General features: G+C 43.2%; 1 protein-coding gene across 1 annotated transcript in view; it reads left to right on the forward strand.

Moving 5' to 3' along the window:
• Positions 1-5918: 5918 nt before the first annotated feature.
• LOC106591840 (uncharacterized) overlaps positions 5919-15087 on the forward strand; it is a 31989-nt gene continuing 22820 nt past the window's right edge. Inside the window, exons 1-5 of the mRNA XM_082965726.1 lie at positions 5919-6026; positions 8287-8445; positions 9861-11303; positions 11459-11584; positions 12735-12823. Coding sequence (XP_082821852.1) covers positions 11261-11303; positions 11459-11584; positions 12735-12823 — 258 coding nt within the window. The 5' untranslated portion in view covers positions 5919-6026; positions 8287-8445; positions 9861-11260. The remainder of the gene's footprint in view (positions 6027-8286; positions 8446-9860; positions 11304-11458; positions 11585-12734; positions 12824-15087) is intronic.

Genomic DNA, 15087 nt, shown 5'->3' on the forward strand with positions numbered 1-15087 from the left:
AACTTGCTAACATCAGATAACATTCACTTATTAACCATTTCTGACTCACTTAGATAATTCATTTGATGATACAGCAGTAGCAATACAAGGATATACAGTGCCTTGCAAAAGTATTCACCCCCTTGGCATTTTTCCTATTTTGTTGCATAACACTGTAATTTAAATTGTATTTATATTTGAATGTCATGTAATGGACATACACAAAAAGGTCCAAATTGGTGAAGTGAAATTAAAAATGTAAAAAATTACTTTTTTCAAAAAATTCTAATAAATAAAAAACGGAAAAGTAGTGCGTGAGTGAAATTTAAAAAATAACTTGTTTCAAAATAATTCTTAAAAATAAAAAATCGAAAAGTGGTGCATGCATATGTATTCACCCCTTTGCTATGAAGCCCCTAAATAAGATCTGGTCCAACCAATTACCTTCAGAAGTCACACATTACTTAAATAAAGTCCACCTGTGTGCAATCTAACTGTCACATGATCTGTCACATAATCTCAGTATATATACACCTGTGCTGAAAGGCGCCAGAGTCTGCAACACCACCAAGCAAGCGGCACTATAAAGACCAAGGAGCCCTCCAAACAGGTCAGGGACAACGTTGTGGAGAAGTACAGATCAGGATTCGGTTATAAGAAAACATCTGAAACTTTGAACATCCCATGGAGCACCATTAAATCCATTCTTAAAAAATTGAAAGAATATGGCACCACAACAAATCTGCCAAGAGAAGGCTGCCCGCTAAAACTCATGGAGAAGGCAAAGAGGGAATTAATCAGAGAGGAAACAAAGACACCAAATATAACCCTGAAGGAGCTGCAAAGCTCCACAGTGGAGATTGGAGTGTCTGTTCATAGGACAATTTAAGCTTTACGGAAGAGGGGCCGTTTGCCAAACATTTGCCGTTTACCAAACATTTGCAAACATGTTTGGTGTTTGCCAAAATGCATGTGGGAGACTCCTCAAACATATGGAAGAAGGTACTCAAGTCAGATGAGACTAAAATGTAGCTTTTTTGGGGGGCCATCAAGGAAAACGCCATCAAGGAAAACGCTATGTCAGGTGCAAACCCAACACCTCTCATCACCCCTCATCACCACACAGTGAAGCGTGGTGGTGGCAGCATCATGCTGTGGGGATGTTTTTCATCGGCAGGGACTGGGAAACTGGTCAGAATTGAAGGAATGATGGATGGCGCTAAATACAGGGAAATTCTTGAGGGAAACCTGTTTCAGTCTTCCAGAAATTTGAGACTGGGATGGAGGTTCACCTTCCAGCAGGACAATGACCCTAAGCATACTGCTAAAGCAACACTCGAGTGGTTTAAGGGGAAACATTTAAATGTCTTGGAATGGCCTAGTCAAAGCCCAGACCTCAGTCCAATTGAGAATCTGTGGTATGACTTTAAAGATTGCTGTACACCAGCGGAACCTATCCAACTTGAAGGAGCTGGAGTAGTTTTGCCTTGAAGAATGGGCAAAAATCCCAGTGACTAGATGTGCCAAGCTTATAGAGACATACCCCAAGAGACTTGCAGTTGTAATTTCTGCAAAAGGTGGCTCTACAAAGTATTAACTTTGGGGGGGTGAATAGTTATGCACACTCAAGTCTTTCGTTTTTTGTCTTATTTCTTGTTTGTTTCACAATTAAAAAAAATTGCATCTTCAAAGTGGTAAGCATGTTGTGTAAATCGAATGATACCAACCCCCAAAAAAATCTATTTTAATTCCAGGTTGTAAAGCAACAAAATAGGACAGATTCGAAGGGGGTGAATACTTTCGCAAGCCACTCTAACATCAATAGAAGGGGAGGGGGGTGTTGCTGTATATATTCAGAGCCATATCCATGTAATGCTTAGAGAATATCTTATGTCAAGTGTTATTGAAGTGTTGTGGTTAGAGGTTCACTTGGCACATCTAAAGCATTTTCTTTTGGGGTGTTGCTATAGGCCACCAAGTGCTAACAGTCAGTATCTAAATAATATGTGCGAAATACTTGATGGTGTATGTCATGTATACAGAGAGGTCTGCTTTCTTGGGGACCTGAATATTGACTGGTTTTCATCAAGCTGTCCATTCAAGAGGAAGCTTCTTACTGTAACCAGTGCCTGTAATCTGGTTCAGGTTATTAATCAACCTACAAGGGTGTTTACAAACACTACAGGAACAAGATCACCGACATGTATTGATCACATTTTTACTAATACTGTAGAACTTTATTCTAAAGCTGTATCTGTACCCATTGGATGCTGTGATATAGTGGCTATATCCAGGAAAGCCAAAGTTCCAACAGCTGGACCTAAAATTGTATATAAGAGATCATACAAAATATTTTAATGTGACTCTTAAGTGGATGATGTTAAAAATATTTGTTGGTCTGATGTGATTAATGAGGAGCATCCAGACACTGCACTAAAATGGATTTATGAAGTTTCTTCTACCAATTATTGATAAACATGCACATGTTAAGAAACTGACTGTTAGAACTGTAAAGGCTCCATGGATTGATGAGGAATCTACATTTACATGACATTTTAGTCATTTAGCAGATGCTCTTATCCAGAGCGACTTACAGTAGTGAATGCATACATTTCATACATTTTTTCTCTGTACTGGTCCCCCGTGGGAATCAAACCCACAACCCTGGTGTTGCAAACACCATGCTCTACCACCTAAGCCACTAGCTGTATTGTTGAAAGCTGTATTGTTGAAAGAGATGAGGCAAAGGGAGTGGCTAATAAATCTGGCTGCACATGTGACTGGCTGACTTACTGCAGGTTGAGAAATTATGTGACTAAATGTAAGAAGAAGAAGAAGAAGAAGAAACTGTATGTAACGACATATAGAATAAAGGAAATAAACGTATTAGTACTTTAAATGAAATTATAGGCAGAAAGACAAAAAGAAGAAACTGTATTATGAAGCCAAAATCAAGGATATAAAGAATGATGCAAAAAAAACTTTAGAGTACTTTAAATTAAATTATAGGCAAAAAGACATTCATCTCCATCTTTCATCGAATCAGATAGCTTATTCATCACATCAAATGGTTTTGTTGCCAATTATTTTAATGATTACTTCATTGGCAAAGTGAGCAAATTTAGGCAGGAAATAACAACAACAAACAGCGAGCTATCGTATTCATGCATAAAAAAAATTATGAAAGAAAGCATGGCAAGTTTGAATTTTGTGAAGTTATTGTGGGAGAGGTGGAAAAATTATCGATCAATAATCACAACCTCCTGGCATTGACAAGTTAGTTGGAAAGCTACTGAGGATGGTAGCTGACTCTATAGCCACTCCTATCTGTCGTATCTTTAATCTGAGCCTAGAGGAAAGTATTTGTCCTCGGGCCTGGAGGGAAGCCAAAGTAATTCTACTACCAAAGAGTGGTAAACTGGCCTTTACTGGTTCTAAGAGCAGACCTTTAAGCTTGCTGCAAACTGTTGGAAAAAATAGTGTATGACCAAATATAATGCTATTTCTCTGTAAACAAATTAACAACAGACTTTCATCATGCTTATAGAGAAGGGCACTCAACATGTACTGCACTGACACAAATGACTGATGATTGGTCAAAATAAATTGATAATAATAAGATTGTGGGAGCTGTATTGTTAGATTTCAGTGCAGCGTTTGATATTATTAACCATAACCTGTTTTTGAAAAAAACGAATGTGTTATGGCTTTTCAACCTCTGCTATATTGTGGATTCAGAGCTATCTATCTAACAGTGCTCAAAGGGTTTTCTTTAATGGAAGCTTCTCTAAGGTCAAACATTTAAAGTGTGGTGTACCGCAGGGCAGCTCTCTAGGCCCTCTACTCTTTTCGATTTTTACCAATGACCTGTCACTGGCATTCAGCAAAGCATGAATGCCATGTTTGCTGATGATTCAACCATATACGCATCAGCAACCACAGTCACTGAAACCCTTAACAAAGAGTTGCACTGGGTGGCCAGTAATAAACTGGTCCTGAACATCTCGAAATCTAAGAGCACTGTATTTGGTACAAATCATTCCTTGTTCTAGACCTCAGCCAAATCTAGTAATGAATGGTGTGGCTGTTGAACAAGTTGAGGAGACTACATTACTTGGCATTACCTTAGATTGTAAACTGTCATGGTCAAAACATATAGATTCAATGGTTGTAAAAATGGGGAGAGGTATGTCCGTAATAAAGAGATACTCTGCTTTTTTGACACCACACTCCAAAAAGCAAGTTCTGCTGGCTCTAGTTTTGTCTAGTCTTGATTATTGTTCAGTCGTGTGGTCCAGTTCTGCAAGGAAAGCTGCAGCTGGTCCAGAACAGAGCGGCATGTTTTGCTCTTCATTGTAATCAGAGGGCTGATATAAATACTACGCATGCCAGTCTCTCTTGGCTAAGAGTTGAGGAGAGACTGACTGTATCACTTCTTCTTTTTAGAAGAAACATTATTGTGTTGAAAATCCCAAATAGTTTGCATAGTCAATTTACACACAGCTCTGACACACACACTTATCCCACCAGACATGCCACCAGGGGTCTTTTCATAGTCCCCAAATCCAGAACAAATTCAAGAAAGCGTACAGTATTACATAGAGCCCTTATTGCATGGAACTTCCTTCCATCTCCTATTGCTCAAATAAACAGCAAACCTGGTTTCAAAAAACAGGTAAAGTAGCATCTCATGGCACAACGCCTCTCCCTTATTTGATCTAGATAGTTTGCTAGATGTGTATGCATTGATATGTAGGCTACGTGTGCCTTTAACATTTATTTATGTAGTTCTGTACTTGAGCTATTCTTGTCTATTGATGTTCTGTATCATGTCATGTTTCATGTTTTGTGTGGAAGAGTAGCAGTTGCTACTGGGGATCCTAATAAAATATCAAATACTTTGAAGAATCTCAAATATAACATATATTTTGATTTGTTTAACACTTTTTTTGGTTACTACATGATTCCATATGTGTTATTTCATAGTTTTGATATCTTCACTATTAGTCTACAATGTAGAAAACAGTAAAAAATATGTTTTTAAAAATTAAGAAAAACCCTTTCATGAGTCGGTGTTCAAAAACGTTTTCAGGAATCAAAATTGATAAATTGCAGTTACGCTCACGTCTTTGCATTCATGACGACCTACAGCATAATAGCAACTCACCCATTATTTTTCTCAATCACCTTCTGCACATAATGTAAAATATTATATATCAATTTGTACATCAGTGGAGGCTCCTCAGAGGAGGACAAGGAGTACTGTTTCTGTATGTGCTTAGGGATAAAGTGGCTGAAATACGATAAAGAAAAAATTGCCGATCGTGTAAAATGATGAAGTAATAGTTGTCCATTTCCTAAACGCTGCACCATTATATTGGACTGTAGGAGAAATTATATCACCAAGGTGCCAAAACCACACACTTCAACTCCTATGATCACACACACACACTCACGCATACACGCACACGCTCGCACACTCACACTTACACTCACACACACACACACACACACACACACACACACACACACACACACACACACACACACACACACACACACACACACACACACACACACACACACACACACACACACTTCAACTAAGATTATATGCCTGGCCAAGTCTGCTGCTGGAAACAGGTGTTCCACTGCAGGCCAAATCACAATCAATTTTAATGTCAGAGAACACATTAAAAAATTGGTATTTTCCCTATTCTATCAAAGGAGGCTCTGTATTGACCTTGGATCCCTCGTCTGAACAAACATTAATAACGCCCTCCTAGTGAAGGTTGTGTAGATCGGTAGACGAACTGCAAGGTAACAACGTAATTTATAGGATTGTACATTAGAACACAGACATACTACACATCATTATGAAATAGGAAATTGATTAAAAAATTGACCTTTATGTTCGTGTGTGTGTGTGTGTGTGGCACAGGACTCAGACAGACAGGGAGCTAAACCTCTTGGAGAGTTCAACACTGAAGAAGTCTGCCAATGGTTCAGCAGCATCGGCCTGCACAAATGCCTTACTTACATCAGAGGTAACACACACACACACACACACACACAAATTATTATGTTATATCTGTATATAATTCATTATTGTGTTTTTGTACTACTTTTTTCACATGGGCTAAGACTAAGACTAAAGCTAAATTAATATTCAACAGTGTGCAGGTTGTCTATTCTTAAAAAAAATCCTCTCTCTCCTCCTCCTCCCTCCTCCTCTCTCCTCTCTCCTCCTCCTCCTCCTTCACTCTCTCCTCTTCCTCCCCCTCCTCCTCTCTCCTCCTCCCCCTCCTCCTCTCTCTCCTCTTCCTCCCCCTCCTCCTCTCTCTCCTCCTCCCACTCCTCCACTCTCTCCTCTTCCTCCCCATCCTCATTCTCCCCCTCCTCCACATCCTCCTCTCTCTTCTTCCCTATCCTCCCATCCCTCTCCTCTTCCTCACCCTCCTCCTCTCTCTCCTCTTCCTCCCCTCCTCCTCTCTCTCCTCCTCCTCTCTCTCCTCCTCCTCTCTCTCCTCTCTCTCCTCCTCCCCTCCTCCTCTCTCCTCCTCCCCCTCCTCCTCTCTCTCCTCTTCCTCCCCCTCCTCCACTCTCTCCTCTTCCTCCCCCTCCTACTCTCCTCTCTCTCTTCCTCCCCCTCCTCCTCTCCTCTCTCCTCCTCCTCTCCCTCCTCCTCTCTCTCCTCTTCCTCCCCCTCCTCCTCTCTCTCTCTCTCTCCTCCTCCCCTCCTCCTCTCTCTCCTCTTCCTCCCCCTTCTCCTCTCTCTCCTCCTCCCTCCTCGTCTCTCTCCTCCTCTCTCCTCCCATCCCCCTCCCCTCCTCTCTCTCCTCTTCCTCCCCCTCCTCCTCTCTCTCCTCCTTCTCTGTCTTCTCCCCTATCCTCCCATCCCTCTCCTCTCTTTCCTCTTCCTCCCCCTCCTCTCTCTCCTCCTCCTCCCCCTCTCTCTCCTCTTCCTCCTCATCTCTCCTCCTCTCTCCTCCTCCTCCTCCCCCCTCCTCCTCTCTCTCCTCTTCCTCCTCTCTCCTCCTCCTCCTCCTCCTCTCTCTTCTCCCCTATCCTCCCATCCCTCTCCTCTCCCATCTCTATTGCATAATCTCTTGTTCTTTTATCTTCCCAAAACATTCCATGCTGACTTTGCCAATTTGCCTCATTCTCCCCCTCCTCCACATCCTCCTCTCTCTTCTTCCCTATCCTCCCATCCCTCTCCTCTTCCTCACCCTCCTCCTCTCTCTCCTCTCCTCCTCTCTCTCCTCCTCCTCTCTCTCTCCTCCTCCCCCTCCTCCTCTCTCTCCTCCTCCCCTCCCCTCCTCCTCTCTCCTCCTCCCCCTCCTCCTCTCTCTCCTCTTCCTCCCCCTCCTCCACTCTCTCCTCTTCCTCCCCCTCCTACTCTCCTCCTCTCTCTCCTCCTCCCCCTCCTCCTCTCCTCTCTCCTCCTCCTCCCCCTCCTCCTCTCTCTCCTCTTCCTCCCCCTCCTCCTCCTCTCTCTCTCTCTCCTCCTCCCCTCCTCCTCCTCTCTCCTCTTCCTCCCCCTTCTCCTCTCTCTCCTCCTCCCTCCTCGTCTCTCTCCTCCTCTCTCCTCCCATCCCCCTCCCCTCCTCTCTCTCCTCTTCCTCCCCCTCCTCCTCTCTCTCCTCCTTCTCTGTCTTCTCCCCTATCCTCCCATCCCTCTCCTCTCTCTCCTCTTCCTCCTCCTCCCCCTCTCTCTCCTCCTCCTCCCCCTCTCTCTCCTCTTCCTCCTCATCTCTCCTCCTCTCTCCTCCTCCTCCTCCCTCCTCCTCTCTCTCCTCTTCCTCCTCTCTCCTCCTCCTCCTCCTCCTCTCTCTTCTCCCCTATCCTCCCATCCCTCTCCTCTCCCATCTCTATTGCATAATCTCTTGTTCTTTTATCTTCCCAAAACATTCCATGCTGACTTTGCCAATTTGCTTATCTTAAAACATATTTTTCTACAACATAGATTCACTTTTTTCTCAGACCATAATTACATCCTTTTTAGGAAATGTATGTATGTTGAATTAATGATTTTTCTCTACAGGTTCTAGATCTTTTTGAAAATGTATGGAAGATGTCATTGTAAAAGTATTAACTTGTAAATGGTCATGCAAGGTTTCATTCTGACTGTTTTCTCAGTTCTATGTGGTCTGTTGTGGGTTCCATATTTGAGGGAGCTGAAGATTTGTTTGGGACTGTTTTGGGTTTCCATTGGGACAGGTTTGGGGTTCTATGAGGGCTGTTTGGGGGGTTCCATGGGGGCTGATCTCTGATCTCTGTCTGTTCCTGACCCTTGACCCCTGACAGAGGCAGAGCTGTGTGGAACTGATATAGCCTCAATAGACCTGACTACCCTGGAGGTCCTTCACATCTCCAGTCTGGAGGAGAGAGAGCAGCTCCTATCAGCTGTATACAGAGAGCTACACCCACCCAGCACCACCTCACGGAAACTGGACTCCTTGTTGGGTATGATCAATTAATCAGCCGATCAATCGATCAATCAATCTGTCATCACTTCTAACCCCGGGTAGAAGGTAGCCAAGCGTTTAGATCAATGGGCCAGTAACCGAAAGGTGGCTGGTTCAAATACCTGAGCCGACAAGGTGAAACATCTGCTGATGTGCCCTTGAGCAAGGCACTTAAACTTAATTTGCTCCATGGGTTCTGTACTACTATGGCTGACCCTGTAAAACAACACATTACACTGCACCTATCATACTACTACGACTGACCCTGTAAAACAACACCTATCATACTACTATGACTGACCCTGTAAAACAACACCTATCATATTACTATGGCTGACCCTGTAAAACAACACCTAACATACTACTATGGCTGACCCTGTACAACAACACCTATCATATTACTGTGGCTGACCCTGTAAAACAACACTTATCATACTACTACGGCTGACCCTGTAAAACAACACATTACACTGCACCTATCATACTACTATGGCTGACCCTGTAAAACAACACCTATCATACTAATATGGCTGACATTGTACAACAACACCAATCATACTACTATGGCTGACCCTGTAAAACAACACATTACACTGCACCTATCGTACTACTATGGCTGACCCTGTAAAACAACACCTATCATACTACTATGGCTGACCCTGTAAAACAACACATTACACTGCACCTATCGAACTACTATGACTGACCCTGTAAAATAACACCTATCATACTACTATGGCTGACCCTGTAAAACAACACATTACACTGCACCTATCATACTACTATGGCTGACCCTGTAAAACAACACCTATCATATTACTATGGCTGACCCTGTAAAACAACACCTATCATACTGCTATGGCTGACCCTGTACAACAACACATTACACTGCACCTATCATACTACTATGGCTGACCCTGTACAACAACACCTATCATACTACTATGGCTGACCCTGTAAAACAACACCTATCATACTACTATGGCTGACCCTGTAAAACAACACCTATCATACTACTATGACTGACCCTGTAAAACAACACATTACACTGCACCTATCATACTACTATGGCTGACCCTGTAAAACAACACTTATCATACTACTATTGCTGACCCTGTAAAACAACACATTACACTGCAGCTATCCAGTGTATGTGACACTTTTTGGGGGGGTTAATCAATCAGACGATCCATCTATCTATCAATCTATCTGCCGATCAGTCAACCAACCCATCAATCAATCACATCTTTCCCTTTATTGTTGAATGTGTCATCTCAACATGTACGGCATTCATAAGTAATAAAAATAATAATTGATTGGATTTATATAGTCTTTTTCCAGATTATCAAAGCACTTTTCAATGTTACTCCGCCAATCCTCCTTCAAGTAGCTAGCTGTTTTCTGTCCTCGTAGAAACCTTTGGTCCTAACAACATACAGAAATTCACAGCAGCATTGGTGACCATGAGCCAATCAAAGTCCTCCCAGCGTGTAAGCTGCCTTAACATGAATCAAAAGAAATCCTTTAAATTCAGGTATGTATGCTTAGCTATTCTCAGTACTGACCCATCATTCTATTACGGTCTATATTCTGTTCTATATTCTATTCTATTCTGTTCTGTTCTATATTCAATTCTGTTCTATATTCAATTCTGTTCTATATTCTATTCTTTTCTATATTGTATTCTGTTCTATATTCTATTCTGTTCTGTTCTATATTCTGTTCTGTTCTATATTCTATTCTATTCTATATTCTGTTTTATATTCTATTCTGTTCTATATTCTATTCTATTCAGTTCTATATTCTATTCTGCTCTATTCTATTCAGTTCTATATTATATTCTGTTCTTTTCTAAATTCAATTCTGTTCTATATTCTATTCTATTATGTTCTGTTCTATATTCTGTTCTGTTCTATATTCTATTCTGTTCTATATTCTATTCTGTTCTGTTCTATACTCTATTCTGGTCTATATTCTATTCTATATTCTATTCTGTTCTATATTCTATTCTGTTCTATATTCTATTCTATTCTGTTCTATATTCTGTTCTGTTTTATTGTAACGGCTGTCTTCGTCCTCAGACAAAACAGAGAAGTCATCGTCTGAGAAAGTGGACCAATACGCAGCGGAGTTAGTGTTCATCTTTGTATTTAATTACGGCAAGAACACTATACAAAACCAAAACAAGGAAACCGACAGCCAAACAGTCCTGTCAGGTGCAAAACACTAAACAGAAACAATCCCCCACAAAACCCAAAGGAAACACCTGCTCCTTATGTGTGACTCCCAATCAACAACAACGAACTTCAGCTGTGCCTGATTGGGAGCCACACACAGCCCAAAACAAAGAAATACAAAAACCTAGAAAAAGAACATAGAACGCCCACCCAATGTAAAACCCTGGCCTAACCAAAATAAAGAACAAAAACCCCTCTCTATGGCCAGGGCGTTACATTTATATTATATTCTGTTCTATATTCTATTCTGCTCTATATTCTATTCTATTCTATTCTGTTCTATATTCAGTTCTGTTCTGTATTATATTCTATTCTGTTCTATATTCTGTTCTATATTCTATTCTGTTCTATATTCTATTCTGTTCTATATTCTATTCTATTCTATTTTCTGTTCTATATTCTATTCTGTTCTATATTCTATTCTGTTCTGTTCTATATTCTATTCTATTCTGTTCTATATTCTATTCTATTCTATATTCTATTCTGTTCTATATTCTGTTCTGTTCTATACTGTCAGTATGACCTGAGTGAGTATTTTTATTTTCTCCCTGTAATAGATGCAAAAGCCCTAACCCTATGAACCAGAGGACCTCTCTGCTGATGGAGATCACCATACATGGTTTCTTGATATTAAATCTGTTAAGAATCAATGTGTGCATTACTTCTATGTATCTCAGGACTGGTGATTTTACTGGCACTATAACTTGCACATACAACTAGCTAGTGATTCCATATGGACTGCCCCTGATCATAATGTCATGGTGTGTGATTCAGCGTCAGTGCAGATAGTCCACCTGCGGACCCCCAGAGAGACCACGGTGGGGAAGGTGATGGAGTCCTGTCTAAGGATGCTAGGAATGACAGAGGACAAGGAACTCTTCAGCCTCACAGACAAACCAGGTCTGTGTTAACCACTCATAGTATGAAAGATGGACTGACTGGCTGGCTGGCTGGCTGAATGGCTGGCTGGCTGGCTGACTGACTGACTGACTGGCTGACTGGCTGAATGGCTGACGGCTGGCTGACTGACTGGCTGACTGACTGGCTGGCTGACTGACTGGCTGAATGGCTGAATGACTGACTGGCTGACTGACTGGCTGACTGACTGGCTCACAGGCTGAATGGCTAAGACTGACGGGCTGAATGACTGGCTCACAGGCTGAGATGGACAGGCTGGCTGGCTGACTGGCTGACTGGTTGAGACTGACTGGCTAAATGGCTGGCTGACTAGCTGAGACTGACTGGCTGACTGGCTGACAAGGCTGAGACTGACTGGCTGAGGCTGAATGGCTGACTGACTGAATGGCTGACTGACTGGCTGACTGACTGGCTGACTGACTGGCTGACTGACTGGCTCACAGGCTGAATGGCTAAGACTGACGGGCTGAATGACTGGCTCACAGGATGAGATGGACAGGCTGGCTGGCTGACTGGCTGACTGGTTGAGACTGACTGGCTAATTGGCTGGCTGACTAGCTGAGACTGACTGGCTGACAAGGCTGAGACTGACTGACTGGCTGAGACTGACTGACTGGCTGGCTGACTGACTGGCTGAGACTGACTGGCTGGCTAACACTGACTGGCTGACTGGCTGGCTAACTGACTGACTGACTGACTGACTGACTGGCTGACTGACTGGCTGTAGGCAAAGACCTCTTCAGGTCTTGTAGTATAGGTTTACACTAGACTGGTCCCAGATCTGTTTGTTCTGTACTTGTAGTAAAGGCAGAGGGTTACGCAAGCCTGGTCCAGATCTGTTTGTTCTGTACTTGTAGTAAAGGCAGAGGGTTACGCAAGCCTGGTCCAGATCTGTTTGTTCTGTACTTGTAGTAAAGGCAGAGGGTTACGCAAGCCTGGTCCAGATCTGTTTGTGCTAACTCCTAGTCATTGCCACGTCAAACATTGACAACGAATATAGGAGATGACAAGACAGCACAAACCGATCTGGGACCAGTCTACTGCTTTTAGTAGGGTTGTGACATACTATATCATTTAATGGCCATATCATTGACAGGAGACAATAAATTATGTTTATGTCTGTGCTTTGAAGCTTCTTCAGAGGAGCTGTCATCAGACCAACAGATAGTTGACTTGGCAAGCTCAGAGAACAAATATCTAGAGTTGTACCTGTGCAAAAAGGTAAGACTTGCATACCATTGCCACTTACAATGTACAGTCGTACTAGTCACAGACAACCTGTTCTAGTATCAAACAGAACAGTGTTGTTGAAGTCACAGACAGTACGATCTAGTGCCAAAGAGAACAGTGTTGTTGAAGTCACAGACAGAACGATCTAGTATCAAGCAGAACAGTGTTGTTGAAGTCACAGACAGTACGATCTAGTGCCAAACAGAACAGTGTTGTTGAAGTCACAGACAGTACGATCTAGTGTCAGACAGGACAGTGTTGTTGAAGTCACAGACAGTACGATCTAGTGCCAAACAGAACAGTGTTGTTGAAGTCACAGACAGTACGATCTAGTGCCAAACAGAACAGTGTTGTTGAAGTCAGACAGTACGATCGAGTGCCAAACAGAACAGTGTTGTTGAAGTCACAGACAGTAAGATCTAGTGCCAAACAGAACAGTGTTGTTGAAGTCACAGACAGTACGATCTAGTGCCAAACAGAACAGTGTTGTTGAAGTCAGACAGTGCGATCTAGTGTCAGACAGAACAGTGTTGTTGAAGTCACAGACAGTACGATCTAGTGCCAAACAGAACAGTGTTGTTGAAGTCACAGACAGTAGTCTCTAGTGTCAGACAGGGCAGCATTAGAACAGTAGTCTCTAGTGTCAGACAGGACAGCATTAGAACAGTAGTCTCTAGTGTCATTCAGAATACTGATCTACTGCTGTCCTGTCTGACACTAGAGACTACTGATGTGCTGCTGTCCTGTCTGACACTAGAGACTACTGATCTATTGCTGTCCTGTCTCACACTAGAGACCACTGATCTACTGCTGTCCTGTCTGACACTAGAGACTAATGATGTACTGCTGTCCTGTCTGACACTAGAGACTACTGATCTACTGCTGTCCTGTCTCACACTAGAGACTACTGATCTACTGCTGTCTGTACTGTCTGACACTAGAGACTACTGATGTAATGCTGTCCTGTCTCACACTAGAGACTACTGATGTACTGCTGTACTGTCTGACACTAGAGACTACTGATGTACTGCTGTACTGTCTGACACTAGAGACTACTGATGTACTGCTGTACTGTCTGACACTAGAGACTACTGATATACTGCTGTACTGTTCTGTCTGACACTAGAGACTACTGATATACTGCTGTACTGTCTGACACTAGAGACTACTGACGTACATTTACATTTTACATTTACGTCATTTAGCAGACGTTCTTATCCAGAGTGACTTACAAATTGGTTCATTCACCTTATGATATCCAGTGGAACAACCACTTTACAATAGTACATCTATATCTTTTTTGGGGGAAGGGTAGGGGGAGAGTTAGAAGGATTACTTAATCCTATCCCAGGTATTCCTTAAAGAGGTGGGATTTCTGGTGTCTCCGGAAGGTGGTGATTGACTCCGCTGTCCTGGCGTCGTGAGGGAGCTTGTCCAACATTGGGGTGCCAGAGCAGCGAACAGTTTTGACTGGGCTGAGCGGGAACTGTGCTTCCGCAGAGGTAGGGAGGCGAGCAGGCCAGAGGTGGATGAACGCAGTGCCCTTCTTTGGGTGTAGGGACTGATCAGAGACTGAAGGTACGGAGGTGCCGTTCCCCTCACAGCTCCGTAGGCAAGCACCATGGTCTTGTAGCAGACGCGAGCTTCAACTGGAAGCCAGTGGAGTGTGCGGAGGAGCGGGGTGACGTGAGAGAACTTGGGAAGGTTGAACACCAGACGGGCTGCGGTATTCTGGATGAGTTGTAGGGGTTTAATGGCACAGGCAGAGAGCCCCGCCAACAGCGAGATGAAGTAATCCAGATGGGAGATGACAAGTGCCTGGATTAGGACCTGCGCCGCTTCCTGTGTGAGGCAGGGTCGTACTCTGCGAATGTTGTAGAGCATGAACCTACAGGATCGGGTCACCGCCTTGATGTTGCCGGAGAACGACAGGGTGTTGTCCAGGGTCACGCCAAGGCTCTTAACACTCTGGGAGGAGGACACAATGGAGTTGTCAACCATGATGGCAAGATCATGGAACGGGCAGTCCTTCCCCGGGAGGAAGAGCAGATCCGTCTTGCCGAGGTTCAGCATGAGGTGGTGATCCGTCATCCACAACTCGTCTGCCAGACATGCAGAGTTGCGATTCGCCACCTGGTTATCAGAAGGGGGAAAGGAGAAGATTAATTGTGTGTCATCTGCGTAGCAATGATAGGAGAGACCATGTGAGGATATGACAGAGCCAAGTGACTTGGTGTATAGTGAGAATAGGAGAG

Source organism: Salmo salar, chromosome 19, assembly GCF_965601325.2.
Source record: "Salmo salar chromosome 19, fSalSal1, whole genome shotgun sequence".
In the NCBI taxonomy this organism is placed as follows: Eukaryota; Metazoa; Chordata; class Actinopteri; order Salmoniformes; family Salmonidae; genus Salmo; species Salmo salar.